At 40.8% G+C, this 26,745-nt stretch overlaps 1 protein-coding gene across 1 annotated transcript; it reads right to left on the bottom strand.

Moving 5' to 3' along the window:
- Nucleotides 1-4,897: 4,897 nt before the first annotated feature.
- Nucleotides 4,898-26,488, bottom strand: dipk1c (divergent protein kinase domain 1C). The gene is made up of 4 exons (XM_021563079.2): nt 25,678-26,488; nt 9,598-10,281; nt 6,840-7,004; nt 4,898-5,468 (listed from the first exon to the last, which is right to left on the bottom strand). The coding sequence occupies exons 1-4, from the start codon at nt 25,891-25,893 to the stop codon at nt 5,208-5,210; spliced, it is 1,326 nt and encodes a 441-aa protein (XP_021418754.1). The 5' UTR covers nt 25,894-26,488; the 3' UTR covers nt 4,898-5,207.
- Between the last annotated feature and the right edge of the window lie 257 nt (nt 26,489-26,745).

Genomic DNA, 26,745 nt, shown 5'->3' on the forward strand with positions numbered 1-26,745 from the left:
ACGGACAAGGAACACAATTACATTTTATCAATGGCAATTTGAATTAACAGAGATACCATAATGAGATCCTGAGGCACATTGTCGTGCCATTCATCTGCCTCCATCTCCTCATGTTTCAGCTTGATAATGTTGCCCCCATCTGTACACAATTCCTGGAAGCTGAAAATGTCCCAGTTTGTCCATGGCCTGCATTCTCACCAGACATGTCACCCATTGAGCATGTTTGGACAGCATGTTCCAGTTCCCTCCAAAATCCAGCAACTTCGCACAGCCATTGAAGAGGAGTGGGACAACATTCCACAGGCCACGATCAACAGCCTCATCAACTCTATGCGAAGGTGATGTGTTGCGCTGCATGAGGCAAATGGTGGTCACACCAGATACTGACTGGTTTTCTGACCCACGCCCCTACCTTTTTTTAGGGTATCTGTGACCAACAGATCTGTATTCCCAGTCATGTGAAATCTATAGATTAGGGCCTAATGAATGTATTTCAATTGACTGATTTCCTTATATGAACTGTAATTGTAAAATCTTTGAAATTGTTGCATGTTACGTTTAGATTTTTGTTCAGTCTATCATATGATATTCTGCTTTCTGTCAATTTTAAGAAATGTTAGATCTATACATGTAAAAAAATAATAATACCAGTAGGGGAGCCTAAAGATAATTATAAAGCAGGTAGTTTGGCTCTTGGATGCTGATTGGCTGAAAGCCATGGTATAGCAGACCGTATTCTACGGGTATGACAAAAAAATATTTTTTACTGTTTTAATTGCATTGGTAACCAGTTTATACTAGAAATAAGGCACCTCAGGGGTTTGTGGTATATGCCCAATACACCACATCTAAGGGCTGCATTGTGTAGTGCCTAAGAACAGCCCTTAGCCGTGGTATATTGACCATATTGACCATATATCAGCTCCCCTTATGCCTTGCTTACATAATTAAATAATAAGAGGGAATTTGGATTTTTAATATAGTAGTACAATTTGGGGCAAAATCCAGTGGGGGCAAAATACCCCTAGGGCAATCGATGCAAGTCAATGGTACCTACAGTGCATTCAGAAAGTATTAAGATATACATGGCGCAGGCTCGATTAAGCTAGTTGTCTTGACTATTTTCTGTCATTCTTGTTGATAAGGGACATAATGTGTTCGGACCATCAAATATACGCTATTTACAGTGCATTCGGAAAGTATTCAGACCGCTTGACTTTTTCCACATTGCGTTACGTTACAGCCTTATTAAATATATTTTTTCCTTATCATTCTACACACAATAACTCACAATGACAAAGTGAAAACAGATTTGTAGAAATTTGTACAAATGTATTAAACATAAAAAACGGAAGTACTTTTGCTATGCGACCTGAAATTGAGCTCAGGTGCATCCTGTTTCCATTGATCATCCCTGAGATGTTTCTATAACTTGATTGGAGTCCACTTGTGGTAAAATCAACTGATTGGACATGACTTGGAAAGGCACACACCTGCCTATATAAGGTGCAAAAACCAAACCATGAGGTCAAAGGAATTGTCCGTAGAGGCACAGATCTGGGAAGGGTACAAAAACATTTCTGCAGCATTGAAGATCCCCAAGAAGACAGTGGCCTCAATCATTCTTAAATGGAAGAAGTTTGGAACCACCAAGACTCTTCCAATAGTTGGCAGCCTGGCCAAACTGAGCAATCGGGGGAAAAGGGCCTTGGTCAGGGAGGTGACCAAGAACCCAATGGTCACTCTGACAGAGCTCTAGAGTTCCTCTGCGGAGATGGGAGAACCTTCCGGAAGGACAACCATCTCTGCAGCAATCAGGCCTTTTTGGTGAAGTGGGCAGATGGAAGCCACGACTCAGTAAAAGGCACATGATAGCCCGCTTGGAGTTTGCCAAAAGACCCATAAAGGACTCTCAGACCATTAAAAACAAGATTCTCTGGTCTGATGAACCCAAGATTGAACTATTTGTCCTGAAAACCAAGCGTAACATCTGGAGGAACCCTAGCATCATCCCAACTGTGAAGCATGGTGGTGGCAGCATCACGCTGTGGGGATGTATTTCAGCGGCAGGGACTGTGAGACTAGTCAGGATCGAGGCAAAGATGAACAGAGCAATATACAGAGAAAACAACCTGCTCCAGAGCACTCAGGGCCTCAGACTGGGGTGAAGGTTCACCTTCCAACAGGACAATGACCCTAAGCACACAGCCAAGACAACACAGGAGTGGCTTCGGGACAAGTCTCTGAATGTCCTTGAGTGGCCCAGCCAGAGCCCGGACTTGAACACGATCGAACATCTCTGGAGAGACCTGAAAATAGCTGTGCAGCGACTCTCCACATTCAACCAGACAGAGCTTGAAAGGATCTGCAGAGAAGAATGAGAGAAACCCAGATACATGTGCCCAGCTTGTAGCGTCATACTCAAGATGACTCGAGGCTGTAATCGCTGCCTAATGTGCATCAAAGTAATGAGTAAAGTGTCTGAATACTTATGTATGTAATGTGATATTTGAGGTTTTTATGCACTGTATATTATCATTTTTCAAATCATCTATAAGTAACTTCTTTGAGTTACACAGTCAATTTTGAGAAACTTTAGGATGATTGGACAGGAAGGGAACAAATGTAAATGTAATAAAAAAATGTACCATTGACTTACATCAAAACCTCAATATAGTGAAGATATTAATAGTGAGATTATTTCATTAAAATAAGATACCTAGACTTTATCTTTTAGGAGTCAATTACAAAAAAAATACTAAATAAAATGCATTTTAACACACTAATCTTCAGGGGGCATTTTGCCCAGAATTTGTCTAAATCTAAAGTTTTTGTTCCTATTGAATAACAACAAAAATCTGCCCACTTATTCCCCTTAAAAATGTGTTTGCCTAAGGATAGACATTATGCACATATCTAAATCTTACCAAACCGTGCTTTAAAAAAAAATACATTTCACTTGGGGGGCATTATCTCCCAAGTCCCAAGTGTTTCTGATCATTAAATGTAGATAATTATTCCAAGCTATAGTATCTCGTCAACTCATGAAATCTGCCTTGTCCAATATGAAACAGACAGTTATTGGGACATTGTGATCATCACATTACTGATAGGTTGATATTAAACATGATTTCAGGGAGAGACAGCACAAAACTTCAGAACATCATTGGTCAGGCATATCAAGTGACACTTTCCCTTATGTTTGTTAGAAGAGTTAGAGTATGAACAGGATGCAACCGCTGATGACGCCGGTTTTATGATCCAATCTTATAAAACTCAATGTTTTACGAGGTCTGTGTCTGCACACACAAAAACAGAGGCCAGCAGATTTCCACTGCACACTTGAACCTAGGAATAAAAGCCCATGGCTTTTTCTTTCCCATGAAGATGAGGTAGTGGAATGTTGACAGTAGGGACTGGAAAGAGTCTCTTGCGCTCTCATTCCTTTTTTCCATCTCTCCCTTTTACAGTAACTCTATCTAAACTAATCTGTTTATCTCCGAACGTGACAGTGATCCAGCTGAAGACCTTCCTAGAACCTAGAGTCCACTCATCTCTCACTCTCCTTCATACTACAGTATCTCCACCATCCCCTGGCTTAGTCCCTAGGAGTAGATCCAAACCAGACCCTCAGTATCACCTTGGAGACTCTGGGAGCTGCAGAGGTCTGTGTTTTGAGAGAAAGCTGAGACACTTGAACATAAATCAGTGGCTCTCCCTGTAGGTCCCCATAGGGCCGGAGTTCACTTGCAGGTAAGATGTTACCAGGTCCGTGTCACACTCTCAATGCCCCCTGTGGATGTGATGGGTTTTGCCCCTCATCCCACCCGCCCTTCCCGTCCAAAGCCTGGGATTCGTCTCCTTCCTCCCCCTATCCTGTGGTGAACCAGCTGGAGAGCGTAGGGAACCTGATCTTCTTGGAAGCTAAAGTCCACTGTAGAGAGAAGGGGAGTACTTGCCCGACAGCATCGCCATTTCCCATTGGAACAAGCGACCGGGCCAGACGGTGGGAACCGAGCGCTGTTTCTGATCTATACTTCTCCCCGTCCATTAGCCTGGAAGGTGTTGACATGTTACTTGAAACAAAAGGCAGATCTGACAACAGGCAGCTGTGAGTTTGGCTAGTTGATTGCAATCGGGTATCAAACAGATATTGGGAAACATTTTTAAAAAGCTATGTGTGTCACACTGCATGACTGTTACTGAAGTAACTTTTTATAACTTCTTTGGGATCGGTGTCCATTCCACGGGACGGTTGAGCTAACGCTAATGCGTGGGTTGTAAGTAACAAGAACATTTCCCAGGACATAGACATATTTGATATAAAGCTTGAATTCTTGTTAATCTAACTGCACTGTCCAATTAACAGTAGCTATTACAGTGAAAGAATACCATGCTATTGTTTGAGGAGAGTGCACCATTTTGAACATGAAAAGTTATTAATAAACAAATGAGGCACATTTGGGCAGTCTTGATACAACATTTTGACCAGAAATGCAATGGTTCATTGGATCAGTCTAAAACGTTGCACATACACCGCTGCCATCTAGTGGCCAAAATCTAAATTGCACCTGGGCTGGAATAATACATTATGGCCTTTCTCTTGCATTTCAAAGATGATGGTACAAAAAAAAATACAAAAGAACTGTAGATTTTTTCTTTGTATTATCTTTTACCAGATCTATTGTGTTATATTCTCCTACATTCATTTCACATTTCCACAAACTTCAAAGTGTTTCCTTTCAAATGGCACCAAGAATATGCATATCCTTGCTTCAGGGCCTGAGCTACAGGCAGTTAGATTTGGGTATGTCATTTTGGGCGGAAAATGGAGAAAAGGGGCATATCCTTAGTGATCAACATGAGATCATAGTAATAGATCGACTGTACAAAAGGGTTCAAAGAAAGTATCTGCATTTATTTAATGTAATGATGACTCAAATAAGAACCGCTTGCTTGATAGACCACCAATTATTGGCAGATGCTTCAGTTATACCTCAGAAACTGCCATTGTCTGCTTACCGTAGGTACTAAAGACACATAGTCAGTACTACCACCATCAGTGCATCTTTTGTTACATCAACAACCAGTATCAGTCCGCAGGAACCACATCACAAAACATCTAGACACTTTAAATAACTCTCATGAAGCCAATATGACTGTTTTCTTCAGTGTATAGTTTTTGTGAGAGTGAACAGTGCAATGTCTCAGAAGTTAAGAGCTGTGTGGGAGTGAATGCCCTCTCCATCTGCGCCCCCACGCTCAGAGGCGGTCCCTTGGTGGAGAAGGCGCGTAAGTAGGTGCAGCAAGCGCTTCTGGACGGCTTGGGGATGCTCCTCGTCCTCTCCCCAGGGCGTCTCGGCGCACTCCTGCACCGCCCGCTGGAGGTCCACCTGGAGGGGGAGGCCCGCCTTGGCGCCCAGTAGTGTGGGAGAGAACCAGGGCCTGAAGATCTTCTGACAGATCACCTGTCCAGAGCAGAAGAGAGGGGTAGAGAAGACGGGATGACAGTCCAGAGAGGAGCGAAGAAAGGAGGAGAGAAGAGGGGGTGAGGCAGACCCAAGAGGAACGGAGGAAGGGGGGTAACAGAGAGGGGAGAGAAGAGGAGGGGACAGTCAGAAACACAAGGAAAGTGGGGGAGGGGGGATGACAGAAGTGGACAGTCAGAGAGGAGAAGAAAGAGGGGTGGACAAGAGAAAAGGGGAGGGGGGTTGGTCATTGTGAGAGTAACCTACTGTTCCTTAGTTCTTATTTCATTATCACCGGGGCCATCATCAGTCATATTCTTATTACACGCCTGTTTGAAGGGGACGAGAGCCCCCGAGACACAAATCGTCTCCTTGACCCCCGCAATCGTTTAAAGACAAAGCCACCATTGTCTCCTGGATGGCAGGCAGTACAATGGAGAGGTAGGGGTCAGCGAGGGTCGCGATAAGTGATCAGGAGCGGAGGAAAGGTATCATTCGCAGCAGCCACCTGTGGCCTTGAGGTGGACCTGGTGTCATCACATATGCGACATTGTCTGGGAGCTCTCTGCTTCTCCAGGGCATCCGGCAGTATGAGTGACGACAGTATTTCAACTTATCAATTGGACGCATATTATGTCAAAGACTAGGTATTGACAAGGGTGACAACATGTCCCGGATTGTGTGGGACCGTGCCGCATTTTGGCCTTTTGTCCAGCATCCCGCAACCAAACAATCATGTCCCGCATTTTATCAACAAATTCAAACACCACTAATTTACCAAAAAGTTTCATTTGTCCACTATTTCTCAGACATTCCAACCTGTCTCTTTTGCAGTCATGTTGCGCTTTTGTACTGCATTGCGTCTGCATTGCGCCGGGTTTCAAACCGATCGCTGATTTGAACAATGTGCCATTGAAAGGTCAACATTGAAAGGTCAACTGTGGATATAGTCTCCGCAAACGCGGAAACATAGCAATTAAAATGCTGACAAAAAACACGATCGTATTGAATCCCGGGCGGTAAAGGTGATTTCTGCTAAAGCTGACAACTGCTGTGTTTACAGCGAAAATGATTTCCTCTGTGTTTACAGCGAAAGTGAGAAATAGTCTCTTGAGGTCTTATCTATCTTGGGTTGGTTCTTGTATTATAATCATGCACTGAAATTCCATAGTGTTCTCATAAGCAATTAACATTCCTTGAAGCGCTCAACTACACATTCATAATTAAAAATAATTCAAAGTTGAGTGCTCCTGTTTAGCTCTTCAGAGGAGCAACCAACCCAAGAATTGAATAACTTACTTAATGGTGAGATGTAGAGTGAGTTGAAAATAATATGCAATCACGTTCATATTTCGATGCAATCACACTTACCTGCAGGTTGCTATTCCTCCGCTTTGAGCTGCACTTGTTCGTCTTCATGTTGCATTCCGAGATGCAGTCAAAGAAGTTGCAGTCGTCGTCATTAGTGCAGTTCTGCTCGAGGATGTCTCGCATTTTGGGCTCGAAGAAAGCCATGTCCACATCTATAGCCACCACCTGCACAACAGCACAGAGAGAGGTGAGTAAGTGCCGGAGTTTCATTGCTGCCAACTCCGGAGCTCACATTGACCCCAGAGGCAAGGGTTTAATAGCTGTATCAATCAATCAAAGGTATTTTTATTTAGCCTTGTTTGTTTTCAGTATCTTCACTTACGTTCACTACTTTCCTCTACCTCCCTTTTCATTCACCACTTGTTCTTTTTTTTTAAGCAAAAGGAATAAATCAAGAATAACCACATTGCAGCTATTCCTGTGGGAGATATTTTGAATCTCATTGACATGGAATTATACAGTAAAAAAAAAAAAACATTTTCACACATGCTGTTGTTTAAGGGCGTTGGGATTCTGTTTCATCTCTATGGCTTGTTATAATCGTCCTCTTTGCTGAAGTGACGGCCCGTGAGGAATGACGCCACTGCAGCACTTCATGTCAGCTTCAGCTGATTTGTAGCAAACGTGTCAGAAGACCAACAAACAAAAAAACAAGTCACTGTCGAATTCTGAAAGGTAGAAAGAATCTTAAGGGCTCTATTCAATCCGTATCGCGGAAGGCGAAGCTTCGTAGCGTGATTGACAACTAAAGGCAATGTTCTCCTGGTCAAGGAGACTGCATTCACGGTATGTCGGCTCAAACGGAAATGACCTTAATTTTTCTAGTGCGCAATCTGTGATGCTTCAGCGATACAGACTGAATAGAGCCCTTAGTGATCAGTGAACATAAGAGATGGTATTCTCGACATTGCTCTTCACTCATCCATCACGTCCAGCTAAATCAGCATAGCGCTTTAAGGAGCTGTAGATCTGACAGATATGATAATAATTGGTATCCTATGTATCACTTACCACTGCTAATGCGACGGCGCAAGCCAACCAAATATATACTCCTAATATATTTTCAATATACAATATAGCCCCTATACTGTATACCCCCCCCCCCCCCCCAACATTTAATATACTGCACACAATACACCCTTTCAATATACCCCCCCAGTATATAACAGAGAATTCCTTTCCTCTGTTTATTATCACATGAGAAAACTAAATAAGGGATCAGCTGCACGGTAAAAAAAAAACAAAGTATCACCTGGAGCTATATACATGTACTTTTGAGATAAAAAGAAAGGAGGGATTGAAAGGATACTGTTTTTGACGACGCAGCAGCCGAAACATAGACAATAACATGTCTCCTTTGGACTCCTCTCCTTCCTCCTGGTCTTTGTCCACACTATCAAATGAGCTCACGGTTGATGTAAACCATAATAGGGACGAGAATAATATATTTCATTTCAAACAGCGTCATCTCTTTACTTTCTACGCTGTCGATAAATTGTAAAAGCTTCCATCTTTCTTTTTTTCTTGCATGTTTTTTTTTTTTTTTTTTTTACTTCGAAAGATCATTTGGGTTTTTGGCATGCTAACTGTTATGCAAACTAAATGATGTCCTTATAACAATAGTTATCTCATCGAGGGCCTCATCAAACTAATGTTCTCCAGTTTCGGGTACCGCCGCCAACATGAGCAATTGGTGTACAGCAACTTAAGCCAAGTTGAATGAAAATATAAATACATCTACTCACTCTAAAGACAATACATATGTTTTTCATTGATTGCTCAAACAGCTTATTCTTCACGGCCCTGGCAAGTTTATCACATTTTTATGGAAATAAAATGAAAATGGTGCCTACCAGAGAGGACTGTTAATAAATTGTAATACCCTCTATGGTAACACTATGCTTTTGTGTTAATGATTTTCACTTTTTATTCCTCTTGTCTCATCTAGGTTACTCAGAAAGAGTTCATTTTGGATATCTGTCTATGCTTTGAATCCCCCATCAGCAGAAATAAAACATGTTTTGTACTGATTATTGACACCCTGATGGCACAATTGGGGTACAATACTGCAACGTGAGGTGTATATGCACCTTGCTCTCAGTCCTTCATAGGTCAGAGTCAGCCAAAGGTGTATAGGTTTCACACAGAGAAACTCAGGTGAAACTCAGACAAACTTATATCGTGGAATGCATAAGGGGTGTCCTCAACAAGCATATTTAAATACATCTTTAATCCTATTCCTCGGTGTGTTGCCTGGATCATGGGCTTCCTCCACGTTAAAAAGCAACGTAATATAATTGTGAAAAATGGCACAACCGGCTGTTTTTTTAACCTTGTTGGAAACAATTAAACAACTTGGAGCCTCATCATTCTTCAGATGGCGCGTTGTTCTCATCAAATGGTTTGCACTCTGCGGATGAATGTGCTGCAGTATTATTGTGTGGATTAATTACTGTTTTACTATGAAAAAAGGGAGCTAAATCTGACCGTTTCTTGTTTACACAGAAAGAATCTGAACTCCCCCACTAAAAAGAAGCCGATCTCAGATCTGTGAGGGGTACCCAGCAGCCGCTCTGGGACAGTTTTAATGACAGGTTTATCTCCAAATGAGACTTCCGTGCTGTTTTAGCGTTCCTGTGTGAAAGAGTCAGCAACGTATTGCTTTGAAGCATGTGCGTGTGTGTCTATGAGTGTACTCTGTGTGTGAGTGTGTTCATATGTGTGTGTGTGTGTATGTGTGCGAACGTGGTCAGCTCACCGTAAGGTCCTTCCGGATGGCAAAGTTCTCTGGTTTGATGTCGCACAGGTGGAGGCGGTGCGAGAAGTCATTGTCGAAGCGCCATGCCATGTCCAGGAAGCTGAGGGCGATGCGGTGCACCATGTCCCTCGCCGTCCATGGGCCCGCCGATAACTCCTCCAGAGAGAATATGTTCTGGTCCCAGGCGTGGCCCGCCGACAAGTACTCAACAGCGTAGAAGTGTCCGCAGGAACCCAGCACCTTGGCCACGTGGCGGCTGAGGTCCTGCAGCACCCTCAGGAAGACGTACTCCTCCTGCTGGAGCAGGGACCAAAGCGATGCCAGCTCTGCCCGCGAGTAGGGCCGCCCACGCTCCCTCAGCCTCTGGCCCCACAGCGGTGGCAGTGAGGCGTTGCCACCCATGTCCAGCCCCAGGGAGTTCCTGATCTCCAGGGTGGCATAGAAGACCACGTCCAGGGGAGCGAGCTCCTCGGCCGGGTCCTGGTACTCCAGGAGGCCCAGGCTTTCGTAGGAGGAGAAGTTCTCCAGCTTGGACTTGAGCACCACAGGAGTGCCACGCCACCGAGCCTCGATCACCTTCTTGCCATTCTCGTAGTAGAGGCAGCGCTTGTACTCAACCTGGCCGCTCACGCACAGGTCCTCGCAGAGGTCACCAGTCAGGGCGCCCTCGCGGTACTCCTCACACTGGGACAGACAGAGACACACACAGACAAAATCACATTATTTTTGGTGTACATAGTAAGCTTGTCATGGCAGAGTCACAAAACATTGTTGTTGTTTTTTTTGCAAATCCTCTTTTTCTTCTAAAATGACGAGGCACCAACAATTTTGCAGGAAACAACGTTTATTTTTGAACAGCAGATTTGAAAAATTTGATTTGTAGTCTACATCACATCCTAATAAGGGAATGGCACTGTATTACTGTGCTACTGAAATGAAAATGGACAATCCTGTACAAGGCAGTACATTTTCTGAAAATGTTCCAGTTGATGGTGAATTAAATTACATCCCACTACAATACAGCTTCGCCCTCTATTTAACCTGCTTTTTATGTCTCCGATTCGCGAGCCAATGTGATTGGTGTACATCTCAGTGCATAGATGTACATCCAGAGGTTGGAAATGATTAGTGTTCCTAGCGGGATTACATAGAAACTCCCTCTCTGCCTACATTCCAAAGTAAACAGCTGTCATCTTGATTCTCTCAAGATTTCAGTGAGATGCTTAATAGCCTTGACTGGGTGGCATGGCATTAACACGTTAGGCATAGTTTTGTTTCTCTTATCACCAACCCTCACAGATGTTTATTGGTCCTTCCACACCCTTTCCTCTCTAGGCTTGTAGGCTTGCATTGCAATTGCAAGCTTACAAGCATAGGTCATACTTCACATGCGCACAATGTAGTGACACATTGAAGTTAATTAATTGGTAAAATAACACGAAATTGAACATTAACTTCACTGATAATAATTGAAAACTGTGGTTGTGGACTATTTATATTCATTACAATTTAGTGATTGTTTTATGTTCATTGCAGATGTGCTACAAAATCATTAACATAACAACAACTTGGTCCATGTGGCATAATCATATGTACACTACCGGTCAAATGTTTTAGAACACCTACTCATTCAAGGGTTTTTCTTTATTTTTTACTATTTTCTACATTGTAGAAGAAGAAAAAACTATGCAGTAACACATATGGAATCATGTAGTAACCAAAAAAGTGTTAAACACATCTAAATATATTTTATGTTTGAGATTCTTCAAATAGCAACCCTTTGCCTTGATGACAGCTTTGCACACTCTTGGCATTCTCTCAACCAGCTTCATGTGGAAGTCACCTGGTTAAAAGACCAAGTTCATATTATGGCAACAACAGCTCAAATAAGCAAATAGAAACAACAGTCTATCATTACTTTAAGACATGAAGGTCAGTCAATACGGAACATTTCAAGAACTTTGAAAGTTTCTTCAAGTGCAGTCGCAAAAACCATCAAGCGCTATGATGAAACTGGCTCTCATGAGGATCGCCACAGGAATGGAAGACCCAGAGTTACCTCTGCTGCAGATGATAAGTTCATTCGAGTTACCAGCCTCAGAAATTGCAGCCCAAACAAATGCTTCACAGAGTTCAAGTAACAGACACTTCTCAACATCAACTGTTCTGAGGTGACTGATTGAATCAGGCCTTCATGGTTGATTTTGCTGCAAAAAAATCAATACTAGAGGACACCATTAAGAAGAAGAGACTTGCTTGGGCCAAGAAACACAAGCAATGGACATTAGACTGGTGGAAATTTGTCCTTTGGTCTGGAGTCCAAATTTTAGTTTTTTGGTTCCAACTGCTGTGTCTTTGTGAGACGCGGTGTGGGTGAACAGATGATCTCCACATGTGTATTTTCCATCGTAAAGCATGGAGGAGGTGTGATGGTGTGGGGGTGCTTTGCTGGTGACACTGCTGACTTATTTATAATTCAAGGCACACTTAACCAGCATGGCTACCATAGGATTCTGCAGCGATACACCATCCCATCTGTTTGCGCTTAGTGGGACTATCATTTGTTTTTCAAAAAGACAATGACCCAACACACCTCCAGGCTGTGTAAGGGCTATTTTACCAAGAAGGAGAGTGATGGAGTGCTGCATCAGATGACCTGGCCTCCACAATCCCCCGACCTCAACCAGATTAAAATGGTTTGGGATGAGTCGGACCACAGAGTGAAGGAAAAGCAGCCAACAAGTGCTCAGCATGTGGGATCTCTTTCAAGACGGTTGGAAAAGCATTCCAGGTGAAGCTAGTTGAGAGAATGCCAAGCGTGTGCAAAGCTGTCATCAAGGCAAAGGGTGGCTATTTGAAGAATCTAAAATGTAAAATATATTTTGATTTGTTTAACACTTTTTTGGTTACTACATGATTCCATATGTGTTATTTCATAGTTTAGATGTCTTCACTATTACAATGAGGAAATTGTAGAAATCAAGAAAAACCTTTGAATGAGTAGGTGTTCTAAAACGTTTGACCGGTAGTGTATATTTCACAAAATAAATGAAAAAGAGTTATTCTCATCCAGTATTCTCATCCTTCTCTGCTTGGCTTGTGCCTGATATTGAGTCTCATACTATGGTTGCATTGGCAGACTTTCCTGCTCTCCAACTTTGCTATCTGTTAGGCTGGGTGACAACACAAATGAAAGTGGCCTGTCTTGAGCTGTATCACATAGTTTTGACGGTCATTGCAGCCATCTGAAAGGCCTAAGTGTCCTCCCCTTATCTCCAGAGAGCTGAACTCAGAGACCCCTGCAATTATTTTGAGGCCCCTAATGCACCCCTGCTATCTCTCGGCCTTGTGTAGGCTAACCGGTGCCGTGGCCATAATATCCCAGCCTAGGCATCTAGCCCAGGCCAAATCGTGTATTTTCTTTTCTTTTCTTTTTTTTCCTCCTCAGCAAGGCATCCAAGTTCCGCACATCCATTTTTAATTCCCTGGATTTCCTGGGACTTGCATAATGTCAGACTGCAGCTGTTTTTAGCTTCTGTTTGTATGTAAACTTTCCCACTGTGGTGTTTGGACTCTGTCATGATGTTTTGCTGGCATTTTGTATAAGCATTGGCGTTTACAATGTACATATAATTGCTTTGTGGAGAAACAGTGGCTTCAGCTATAGTTACACATGTCATACTGTCAGATGTGGATATGTACAGAGAAGCCAAAATACGGCAACAAGAGTTCAAGTCAATAAATAGCCCTGCTGGCGCCCACAGCATGTTTGTTTGGCATTTCAAACTCTAGCTAATGACGTGAATACGTGGGCTCAGGGAAACAACACACTCCAGACTTTGAAGTAGTCCAAGTCATTAATGAACCTTCGGTTGACCAGCCAAGTCACATCATCATGATTACAGGGTCGAAACAGAAACAACAACAAAAAATCAGCAGGTGTTTGCTTTCTGTTCTTTTCCTCCTTTTACATTGTATGTCTCGAAATCCCCAAAAAGGTAATGAACAAAGCAAACATTTATTGACCATCAATCAGAATCAGGGAAATAGCTGCTGGCTGGGCAAAGCCCAAACTCCATCTCTGGAGCACGTTCCATATACTAAAGTCCAAATACATAGACCTTAAAAGGCCCAATAAAAGCTAATCACATTCATTGTTTTATTTAACCCAATGGCAAGGTTTACTAAAGTGTCTGCACCACTGCAAAGATTGGTCCACTTTTCTATTATAAAACATTTACCTTTTAATTGTACCATTTATGTTTTATTCCTATTCTATGACTGGGATTCAATCAAACAGACAAAGTTCACAAACTGCTGCCTGTTTACACACACTTCTTATTATGAAACCCGAAGCCATCTATCTACCCATGAAGAGAATCTACCTGGAAGTGGCAGTATAGGTTTTACAGTACTCACCATTCTGTAATCTTATTCGCTAATGGGTAAGGGAGCTAAATAACGCAATGTCCCTTCGCATTTACGTAATAACAAACGAATCCCTCGGAATTACATTAGTTCAATGCATGTGTCATAAATATGGTTAGTTTCCTGTTATTAAAAGCATACTTATTTTGTACAATTATAGTAAATGGCTGAACTGTAGTGGCTTCAGTTCACATGACAGTTCACAAGTTTCACACAAGAAAAGTGCAGTGGACCAGTGTGCTGCGGACCGTTGAGCGGAGCGCAGTCTGGCCCAAGCACTGGTCAGAGTCGGCATGTCTGGAATGTCCTACAACAGTGGCCTTAGCTCTACTAAGATTTCTCTCACTGGAAAAATTTGTCCGAAAACAAAGATATGCTCAAATACGTCCAGAGAAGACCTTTTGTTCCCCATTATTCGACAGACAATAGTTTAAAATATATACATTGTAGCCTAGATTATATACATTTGGCTCGATTTGCTAAACGGGAACAATGTGATAATTATTTGGACTCACTCATCACAGCCAATGTAAGCCAGGACTGTAAATCATCAAGCCATAATTGCTCTTATTGTGTGGAGTGTGAATGTGGGGTGGACTTTATTGTGTTTATTCATTTTAAACGAAGAAGAACAATAAATACATTCATTTTGAGGGCACTGAGAGGGTGGCCTGTTTTTTATCGAGAAGTCCAGTTCACTGGAAGTACTAGTATCCCATAATTATGTATGCATGCACTGTGCACAACTTCATTGCTGCTTATTTGGAAACTAAACCCCTTTATTCAGTAGTCTAGTGTTGCATGATCTGATCGTTTAGCTGTGGGATTCAAGCCCTTGTCATATTGTTTTTAGTCTCAAACAGCTGGTTTACTAGCACATAATAAAAAACACAAAAGTTACCACATACATTATATTAATATTATATTCTATTTTCATGACCTGTTCCATCTCCATAGGAGAAAGTATTAATAACCCTTGACTTATTCCACATTTTGTTGTGGTGCAGCCTGAATTCAAAATGGATTCGCTCACCCATCTACACAGAATAACCCATAATGACAAAGTAACATGATTTTTTAAATATTTTTTTGCAAATGTATTGAAAATTAAATATAGAAATATCTAATTTACATAAGTATTCACACCCCTGAGTCAATACTTAGCAGAAGCATATTTGGCAGCGATTAGCTGTGAGTCTTTCTGGGTAAGTCTCTAAGAGCTTTACACACCTGGATTGTGCAACATTTGCCCATTATTCTTTTAAGAATACTTCAAGTTCTGTCTAATTGGTTGTTGATCATTGCTAGACAACCATGTTCAGGTCTTGCCATAGTTTTAGAAGTAGATTTAAGTCAAAACTGTAAGTCCGCCACTCAGGAACATTCAATGTCTTCTTGGTAAGCAACTCCAGTGTAGATTTGGTCTTATGTTTTAGGTTGTCTTGCTGAGAATTGGATTCAACACCCAGTGTGTAATGATGGGGCGGTGAGTTGGAAGCAGGTGCAGGTGAAACGTTTTATTAAAACCACAAAACCAAGAACATGACACTAACATAAAGCAGTATGCCGATACACAAGAACAATACCAACTGGTGAGTGAACCTGGGAGAGTGACATATAAAGGGGAGGAAATGATGAAGTTAATGGAGTACATGTGTGAATCATAATGACTCACAGGTGCGCGTAATGATGAGAGCCAGGTTTGTGTAATGATGAATCCCAGGACAAGGTGGTTAGTACTCTGGCGACTTCGTATGCCGGAGGGGAGGAACAGGAGCAGGCGTGACACAGTGTCTGGTGTAAAGCAGACTGAACCAGGTTTTCCTCTAGGATTTTGCCTGTGCTTAGCTCAATTACATGTAATTTTAATCCTGAAAAACTCCCCAGTGCTTAACGATTACAAGCATACCCATGACATGATGCAACCACCACTATACTTGAAAATATTGAGAGTGGTACTCAGTAATGTGTTGTATTGGATTTGCCCCAAACATAACACTTTGTATTCAGAACAAAAAGTTAATGACACATTTTTTTTGACACACTTTTTGCAGTATTACTTTAGTGCCTTATTGCAAACAGGATGCATGTTTTAGAATATTTTATATCTGTACATGCTTTTTTTCTTTTCACTCTGTTAATTAGGTTAGTACTGTGGAGTAACTGTAATGCTGTTGATCCATCCTCAGTTTTGTCCTATAATAGCCATAACTCTCTGTAACTGTTTTAAAGTCACCAGTTTCCTTCCTCTCCGGCAACTGAGTTAGGAAGAACGCCTGTATCTTTGTAGTGACTGGGTGTATTGATACACCATCCAAAGTGTAATGAATAACTTCACCATGCTCAAAGGGATGTTCAATGTCTGCTTTTCTTTTTTTTACCCATCTACCAATAAGTACCCTTCTTTGAGAGGCATTGGAAAACCTCCCTGGTCTTTGTGGTTGAATCTGTGTTTGAAATTCACTTACAGATAATTGTGCGGTACAGAGATTAAGTAGTCATTAGAAAATCATGTTAAACACTGTTATTGCACACAGAGTAAGTCCATGCAACTTATTATGTGAATTTTTCAGCACATTTTTACTCCTGAACTTATTTAGGCTTGCCATAACAAAGAGGTTGAATACTTATTGACTTAAGACATTTCAGGTTTTAATTGGTAACATTTTCAAAAAACATTGTTCCACTTTGACATTATGGGGTATTGTGTGTAGGCCAGTGACAGAAAAATCACAAGATAATCAATTTTAAAATCAGGCTGTAACACAACAAAATGTGGAATTGTCACAATATTATTAAGCAATCATATTATACACAATGGCATGGTATAAAAGGAACACAATATCATATTTACAGTTACTTTCCAGATATAAAGTATAATATATATGTATTATGTATACTTTCTAAAACAGTAGTCTACTGTAATTATCCTATGAAACACAACCCTCATTAGAATTCACATTGAAATGGCCTTGGTACAACTCCCTATCTCCAGGCATTGCCATCTGTGCCTGGTTAAATGCATAAATAAATAATAAAATAGCCAAGCTGTAGTGTAAGCCCTGGAGCAGAAAGCTATTAAGGTGTGCAGTAAAAATCTTAAGGGGTTTGTTCAACTGGCAAAGGCTGCCAAAAGACCTTCGAAAAGATGGCTCCACTGTTTAAAAAGAGGACTCACAACATAGCCTTTTGAATGGGATCCTTTAAGATTTAGTTTTAGTTAATTTAGATTAATTTAATTTTAGTTAATTTAGCATTCATATAGATGTAGGATCTTAATTTGTGCCAGTATGCTAGAGCAGTACAATAATCCTGTAGCAACAGGAAATGTGAATTATTAGGTGGATTATAATGAATGGACATTTTTGTAGGGGTTGATACATTTTTCTTAAGGGAAAATCAAGTCAAAGTGGGAATTACAAACCGCAGATGCCTTTTAAAACCTCAAATACACTACAAGTTCAAAATGTCCTGCATTGCAGGAAAGTTGTCTTGAAACCTGGTGATCAAATTAAGATCCAACATCAGAACCTGTAAACTTTAATATTTCTAGTACTATCTATTACATACAGTAGCACAACTAGGGGTGGGGTGGTGTTGTAGGTATTTATGTGGTTATGTGGTTAGGTAAGGAAGTAAGCACGCATTCCAAAGTGTTTTTTTTAGGTTATATTCAAATTGAAGTTCAGCTCTGTCTACATTTTTTGTTGTTGTTTTGTTTCCCTTCGTTTGCTTTTGTCTGTTATCATTATGGATGAGAAAAGAGATTTCATGGATATTACAACTTGACAAACAAATATGACTCTACCTGAGGAAATCCTCAGAGGATGTTACCGTTCTTTGATTATTCTGACTGAACGCCTCACAGATAGACAATAGTCCTGAACACATACAGACACTTTCATGTCTGCTCCGGGCTTAGAGGCATAGCTACATGATGCTATCTAAAGCACAAAGTCCCTATTGCCAGCTGAGAAGTGATGAAATTAGTGTATATGCCCCCTTACCAATGTGAGAAGTTGTTCCAAGCTGTAGATATGCTTAACTTCACATCAGGAAACCGTAGCAAACCATAGCAACACTGGGACAATGTTAGTCCCTGTATATACAGTTGAAGTTGGAAGTTTACATACACCTTAGCCAAATACATTTAAACTCAGTTCTTCACAATTCCTAACATTTAATCCTAGTTAAAATTGTCTGTCTTAGGTCAGTTAGGATCACCACTTTATTTTAAGAATGAGAAATGTCAGAATAATAGTAGAGAGAATGATTTATTTCAGCGTTTATTTCTTTCATCACATTTCCAGTGGGTCACAAGTTTACATACACTCAATTAGTGTTTGGTAGCATTGCCTTTAAATTGTTTAATGTGGGTAAAACGTTTTGGGTACTCTTCCACATGCTTCCCACAATAAGTTGGGTGAATTTTGGCCCATTCCTCTCCTCCTGACAGAGCTGGTGTAACTGAGACAGGGGAGTAAGCCCTCCTTGCTCGCACACGCTTTTTCAGTTCTGCCCACTAATTTTTTATAGGATTGAGGTCAGGGCTTTGTGATGGCCACTCCAATACCTTGACTTTGTTGTCCTTAAGCCATTTTGCCACAACTTCGGAAGTATGCTTGGGGTCATTGACCATTTGGAAGACCCATTTGCGACCAAGCTTTAACTTCATGACTGATGTCTTGAGATGTTGCTTCAATATAGCCACAATTTCCCCCCTCATGATGCCATCTATTTGTGAAGTGCACCAGTCCCTCCTGCAGCAAAGCACCACCACAACATGATGCTGCCACCCCCGTGCTTCACAGTTGGGATGGTGTTCTTCGGCTTGCAAGCCTCCCCCTTTTTCCTCCAAACATAACGATGGACATTATGGCCAAACGGTTCTATTTTTGTTTCATCAGACCAGGGGACATTTCTCCAAAAAGTACAATCTTTGTCCCCATGTGCAGTTGCAAACCATAGTCTGGCTTTTTTTATGGCGGTTCCTTGCTGATGGCGGTTCCTTGCTGAGCGGCCTTTCAGGTTATGTTGATATAGGACTAATTTTAATGTGGATATAGACACTTTTGTACTTGTTTCCTCCATCATCTTCACAAAGTCCTTTGCTGTTGTTCTGGGGTTGATTTGCACATTCCGCACCAAAGTAAGTTAATCTCTAGGAGACAGAACGTGTCTCCTTCCTGACCGGTTTGGTGGCTGTGTTGTCCCATGGTGTTTATACTTGCGTACTATTGTTTGTACAGATGAACGTGGTACCTTCAGGCGTTTGGAAATTGCTCCTAAGGGTGAACCAGACTTGTGGAGTTCTACAACTTTTTTTCTGAGGTCTTGGCTGATTTCTTTTGATTTTCCCACGTCAAGAAAAGAGGCACTGAGTATGAAAGTAGGCCTTGAAATACATCCACAGGTACACCTGCAATTGACTCAAATGATTTCAATTAGCCTTATCAGAAGCTTCTAAAGCCATGACATAATTTTCTGGAATTGTCCAAGCTGTTTAAAGGCACAGTCAACTTAGTGTATGTAAACTTCTGACCCACTGGAATTGTGATACAGTGAATAATACGTGAAATAATCTGTCTGTAAACAATTGTTGGAAAAATTACTTGTGTCATGCACAAAGTAGATGTCCTAAGTGACTTGCCAAAACTATAGTTTGGTAACAAGAAATTTGTGGAGTGGTTGAAAAACGAGTTTTAATGACTTCAACCTAATCCTCAGTGGTCGCCTCAAGCCACATAATATATATACATATATAGCCTCCTCTGCAATGAAATGTAGATTGAAAGCTAAATAATCTATAGGCCATGATGAAATATCCCTTAAAAATGTGAAAATCTACACACCTAGCCTTAACATGTTTTTATCTGTACATTTTACCAGAATGTACTCAGAGTAAATACTGAGTACTGTATGTGTGTACATATTATGAATAGTATGATTGTGTTGCAACTATTGCAAACAATTAATGATGAATATAAATCAGACAGAACAGGAACTTTGTCTGAATAGGAATATAGACTCAGACAGCAAATACAGAGTTGGGGTGTTTTTACTTGCGTCCTACCTTGGCTGACATTGCTGACCAGTAAATCATTGGTCAGTTTGACCCTAAAGAGTGGGATACATTTTAAGGTTGGCCAACATAAGGCCCTGCAACAAAGTCAAAACCAGAAACGACTGACTGAAGACCTGTTGCAAAAGCAACCCATATTTGCATATTTTGTGCTCATTTCTTGTCTGTCCACATGATTTATTAGAATGGCTGCATAATTTCAAAGCATGTTTGGCGTTATTTATGAAGTTGGCAGAGTAAATGTTGATGGGAGACAATGGATTGCCTGCATTTAATCATAATACGAAATCTAGCTATTATTACCTTGTGTATTTTGTTTGTTCAGGCTTGCCTACCAAAATGATTTGCGCAATGTTCATTGGGATTTAAATATGTAGCAATGCAATAAGCAATTGGTACTTAAGTGTTTGCCTTTACCACATGTTGTCTTTTTTTGTCATTAAAGCAAATGTTTTTAAAATGAGAGCAGAAATATCTAATTTACATAAGTATTCACTCCCCTGAGTCAATAAATGTTAGAGTCACCTATGGCAGCGATTACAGCTGAGAGTCATTCTGGGTAAGTCTCTAAGAGATTTTCTAAAATATATGCAACTTTTTTAAATGTTTTATTCTTTAACCTCTGTCAATATGTTTGCTGATCATTGCTAGACAACCATTATCAAGTCTTGCCATATAATTTCAAGCCGATTTAAGTCAAAACTATAACTAGGCCACACAGGAACATTCAATGTCATCTTCGTAAGCAACTCCAGTGTATATTTGGCCTTGTGTTTTAAGTTATTGTCCTGCTGAAAGGTGAATTCTTCTCCCAGTGTCTGTTTGAAAGCAGACTGAAGCAGGTTTTCCTCTAGGATTTTGCCTGTGCTTAGCTCATTCCATTTATTTTTATCCTAAAAAACTCCCCAGTCCTTGCCGTTGACAAGCATACCCATAACATGATGCATGCTTGAAAATATGAAGAGTGGTAATCAGTCATGTGTTGGATTTGCGCCAAATATAAGGCTTTGTATTCGGGCAACACAATCTCACACTCAATCGTGCACATATGTACAAAACGTATTTCAGCAGATTCCAAGCTTTTATGTAGGGAAAAACACATTTTTATGCGACTTCATTCATATGAATATCATATCATATGAATATTATTGGAGCAATGCATTTTGGGCAATGGTGTTCGACACTGCATTTTTTTGTGTCCCACATTTTTTTTATATATATAAAAAATGTGTTAACAACTCAGTATTGTTAATCAACCAGGTTGTCAACAAAATACTTAAAAATAAAATAGTAGCCTTATGTTTTTTGAATTTTTTTATTCATGTCAATGCTGTTTTCGCTTAATACTTTGGGATACTAGTGTGATGTCGTATTTTATGAGGGTTGCATTTATTGGGGAATTGGGATTCATTTTCATGATGGGAAATGAATGAATCAATTAATGTGGGCACACAGAAGACTTGCAAAAAAAATCTGTTTGGTTTCAATTCCCTTGGTGCAACTGCATGGTTTTTAGCAACAATAACGAGTCTGGACTATGATCAATTAAGCCATATCAATGTAGTTAAACAGATTCATGTAAAATAATGAATTATGTTGGCTTACACTTATGGCACTTCCAAGGCTGTTTCATGATGATTATTGCGGTCGTGTCGATTATGTTATATACTTAGGCTATTGTAACAAGGCATATGCCAGCATTGTAGGCATACTGCCTCTGCCCAGAGGCCTGCTAGGCTTTCATGTCAACGGCCGTTAGAACTCACTTTGCCACGTATGAGCCCTGGTTAGAGTCCCTGTTGCAGCTTTCACTTTCTTCCTCTACATTGGTGGCAGTGTAGGGATCACATCCAGCTCACGTCGAGTTATGTGGTATAAAAACATTGTGTTTTTTCAACATTGCGTTGGGTGTAATTACATTGCTACATCTAGTGAACAATGGAGAAGCATCAATGGGTCTGACAGATCCTCTGTGACTGTCTAATTTACATAAGTAAACTTACCAGTGTGGACCCAAAACAAACACATTCTACACATTTACAAGCAGCCTGTTTAAAGTGTTATTGCAAGCACGATGTTCTAATAACCTGACAATGATCCACATCATATGGGTAGACAAATAATGTGTGTTACGCGGCAAAACACAACTATGCTTTTTAAGGATGGAAACCAGTAATATCAGTCTCTGTTGATCCCTCTTGTTCTGATCTGGGACGGCAAGTAGCCCAGTGGTTAGAGAGTTGGGCCAGTAACCGAAAGGTTGCTGCATCAAATCCCTGAGCTGACAAGGTAAAAATCTGTCGTTCTGCCCCTGAATGAGGCAGTTAACCCACTGTTCCCTGGTAGGCCATCATTGTAAATAATAATTTGTTCTTTACTGACTCGCCTAGTTAAATAAAGGTTATGCATCTAATGAGATGGATGTAGGATTGTCTACAGCCTAGAATTTAGGCCTTTCCCAGTTGTGAATGATGAAGGTAAGCCGCTCTTGGTTCTCATTGGGGAAGGCTGAACTCAAGTTAGGGGTTGTATGTCAGACTCTCCTATACCACTTTGTCAAACATATTTTACCCCAGACTTTGTAAATTAACCCTTTTTAAGCTGATATAACTTGTATCATTATTATAAGGTTGTGAAACCCATAGCTGAATAGTGTGTTGATTAATTATTGCGTTCTTCAGTGGAAATACAGAAAATGTATAGAAATGCCAAATATATCAAAAGCTGAATCAAGCAGAGATGTATGACTATTTAACCATGTTAATCATTACTGACAGATGCAAACTACCAACATTTAAAGATAATGAATACATGACAACTAGATAAAAAATATTTTATTACAAATAATTCAGACAAAAATCAAGAGTTGGCTATAACATGAGTACAAACAGAGTGAGTGTGTTGTATATGTGTTTAAGTGTTTGTGTGCGTGTATCATAGTGTGTATTATAATTTCCCATCATAATAATGTATCCTCATTCCCCAATCGAATACCTTCATCGATACCCCCCCCCCCCCAAAAAAAAGCCATTGTGTAATGAACACGAAAAAGTGGAGCCTTGTATTAAATGCATTATGAAGAAATCTGTGTAATGCAGGCTCATTTCACAAAATATGAAATGTGTTATGAAGAAAATCATCTAGGCCACTGTTGCCCACACAAAAAAACAGTCTTTCTGACTACAAGTGCACCAGTATCCCAAGCATAGAAAACCGTATTGGCATTAATAAAAAAGGTAAGGATACTATTATATTATAATTATTGCGGTGACAACCTGGTTGATTAACAATAGTGGGTTGTTAACACGTTGGTTTTTATATAAATAAATGTGGGACACGAAATAAGGAAGTGTAGAACACCATTGCCCATCATGCATTGCTCTAATAACTTCAAAAGTATGCCCCCCCCAAAATGTATTTTCACACGAATTAAGCCACACAAAAACACACAAAATCTGCTGAAATACTTTTTGTACATATTTGCACAAATTTGGTGTGAGATTGTGTTGATTCAGGACATAAAGTTAATTTCTTCTACAGTTTTTGCAGTTTTACTTTAGTGCCTTATTGCAAACAGGATGCATGTTTTGGAATATTTGTATTCTGTACAGGCTTCCTTCTTTTCATTTAGGTTAGTATTGTAGAGTAACTACAATGTTGTTGATCCATCCTCATTTTAAAGACACCATTGGCCTCATGGTGAAATCCCTGAGTAGTTTCCTTCCTCTCCAGCAACTGAGTTAGGAAGGACACCGGTATCTTTGTAGTTACTGGGTGTATTGATAGGGGATAAGGGATATTCACTGTCTTTTTCATCTATCAATAGGTGCCCTTCTTTGCGAGGCATGAGGGACATTACATTGAATTATATGTAATGTCCCTCATTGAATGAGGGACATTACATATAATTGTATGTGTGGGACAAAGATGAGGTAGTCATTACAAAATCATGTTAAACGCTATTATTGCACACAGAGTGAGTCCATGCAACTTATTATGTGACATGTTAAGTACATTTTTACTCTTGAACTTATTTAGGTTTTTCATAACAAAGGGCTTGAATACTTACTGACTCAAGACATTTCAGCTTTTCCTTTTTAATTCATTTGTAAATATTTCAAAAAACATAATTCCACTTTGACATTATGAGGTATTGTGTGTAGGCCAGTGACCCACAATCTCAAATTTAAATTTAGGCTGTAACATAACAAATGTGGAAAAAGTCAAGCGGTGTGAATACTTTCTGAAGGCACTGTATATCTGATTGGGCAGATTGTACACAAATAGGCATAGATAATCAAATATTTATCCTATATCCTTATGTTTGCTCTTGTCACGCTTGTTTGTCACTTTTGTTTAATCTTTTAATTCTACCCTGTAAGTGGAATTCCCTTCAGGAAAAATGCTGCGAACTTTGCACCTTTCCTCCATTTCATCGCACTCACAACATTGTGTGTAATCCACTGGTTCAAAGGGAGATTTATGTGAAAACTTTAGAACCAAGAAGTAATCCCAGACAGAATTGCAGTCCACGAAATGCATAGTCCGTGAAATGCCTCTAGGGCTACATAAAGATGCTGGGGTTGAAACATTAGTCGGTGTAATTGGTAGAGAGCATGGCAGCGCAGAGATAATTATGTCTCCTAAGTAAACATTGGGATTGTTTGTGGACTCTGGGCGCATAGAGCAATTGTATTAAAAGGCATAAATGTGATAGGCTACATACAAGTTTTCCAGTGTTTTTTATTTAAATAACACAACACACACACACACACATACATACATACATACATACATACATACATTCATACACACCAGACCAGTGTTAAATTGTGTTCATAAAAAAAACATTATGATAAAATGTTCACTTAGGATATCACTTACTGAAGGCCAAATGCAACAACCATGTCTCTCTCACTAACAAATACAGTCATGGGTGGTAAATCTACAATTTACTCAGAAGGCAAGGAACTCAGCTTTACACAGAGTCGTGTGTTAATTTAACACTGTTATGGTGTCTATGTAGGTCCTCAGTCTTGACACTTTCAGTGTTGATTTAACACTCTGTATTAAAAAAATGTTTTATAACACAACGCTAATTTGCTGTGCTGCAGCCCAGAGGAGGTTAAGAATAAGGGAGGTTTATTGTCTACAACTGCTTAGGAATGCTCTTCAATTGAGTTGTGATTCAGTTGAGTCAATTCAGCTTAATTGCGTGAGTGTTGGTTGGTGGAATTAAAAAGGGATTTGTCCAAGACAGATTGATTAAATAACTTTACCCTGAGAAAATATTTTGTTTCCAAGTCAGTTTGTTTGGATCAGTCAATATTTGAATCTGTGTACTCTACAGTATCTTAACCTGTTATATTATTTTGCTTAGTATGTGGTTTGTGGCATGTTTGTAGTATGTGGTTTGTGGCATGTTTGTCACACACACACACACACACACACACACACACACACACACACACACACACACACACACACACACACACACTAAACTCAAGTTCAATGTCAACATCAAAACAGAAGCGTAAGCGTGAGCCCTCCATCCCCCGTAGGCTACTCACCACTCTCTGCAGTATCCTCTTGCTCTTGTCATCCGTGCAGTAGTCGGAGAGGATGGTCCGGTGCACAAACACCAAGCCATTGAGGAACACCCAAGTGCCGAACCAGAGCAGGGCGAACACCAGCGTGCTCCTGCGGCATATTTTCAACCCCAGCCACCTGAGCAAACAGCCACCCCGTAATGGACCCGGCCCCATGGTCCTCCGCAACGACCACATTTGTGGACTGCAACCCCCCTCCCACCCCTGGTTAAACTGCTCAGGAGCAAGAGCTAGCCATCCGGCCCCCTCTCATCCCGCTTGTCATCTCTGGGATAAGTGGCCGTCTGGTGTTGGGAAGCTGCAGGGCTGCTGGTGAGGGTCTGTGTCCTGCTGGGTACACGTTCCTCTGGTTTACCCTCTCTCTCTCTCCCGCCTCTCTGCTTCCCATGGCTGGCTGGCGCTTGTCCCCCCCCCCCTCCCCACCCCTGTGGAATACCCCCGCTCCCCCTTGCGACTTCTGTTGGTTCTCAAACTCACGCGTTTTGCCCCATTCGGTTTTTCTCGTCTTGAGTTGCCTTCCCGGCTCCCAGCTCCTTCCCCTGTGTGTGTGTCTGTTTTTGTATGCGTGTGTTTTTCTTGAATGAGCGCAGTCAAGTGCTCTGATCGAGAGGCTATGCTTAGTGCATGCACCACCAGTCCGCTCTTCTATTCTACACTCTTCCTATCAAATTGGAGAGACTCCCATGCAGTTTCTCTCTCCCGTCCGATCTCTACCCCTCTATCCCGTATTTCTTTCCCCGACTCCCTTTCAATCTGTCTCTCTTATTTTGCTCACCCCACATTTTCCCCCTTTCCTCTGCCTCCCGCCTCCTTCTTGTGGACGCGCCTACTTTTTGGGTCGTCTGAACAACACTCTTTCTTTTAACATTACCACGGCAGCTGGGACAAGTTTTACTGTAGTCCCTGTGCTGCTGTGTCTGTCGAGTGTGCTGCCAATTCTAATTATTATCGTTGTGCTTTCTCCTGTGCCACACATAACAGGCATAACCGTAGAAACAGACCAGATCCCCTTACTCTCGTTGATAATTG

The sequence above is a fragment of the Oncorhynchus mykiss genome, chromosome 15 (genome assembly GCF_013265735.2).
Source record: "Oncorhynchus mykiss isolate Arlee chromosome 15, USDA_OmykA_1.1, whole genome shotgun sequence".
Classification (NCBI taxonomy): domain Eukaryota; kingdom Metazoa; phylum Chordata; class Actinopteri; order Salmoniformes; family Salmonidae; genus Oncorhynchus; species Oncorhynchus mykiss.

Coding starts and splice junctions, on each gene's coding strand:
- dipk1c (XM_021563079.2), bottom strand. CDS start 25,893: ATGTGGTCGTTGCGGAGGACCATGGGGCCGGGTCCATTACGGGGTGGC. Junction 10,282..25,677: donor AGAGGATACTGCAGAGAGTG/GTGAGTAGCCTA, acceptor TGTCTGTCCCAG/TGTGAGGAGTACCGCGAGGG. Junction 5,469..6,839: donor GGAGGAATAGCAACCTGCAG/GTAAGTGTGATT, acceptor TGCTCTGGACAG/GTGATCTGTCAGAAGATCTT.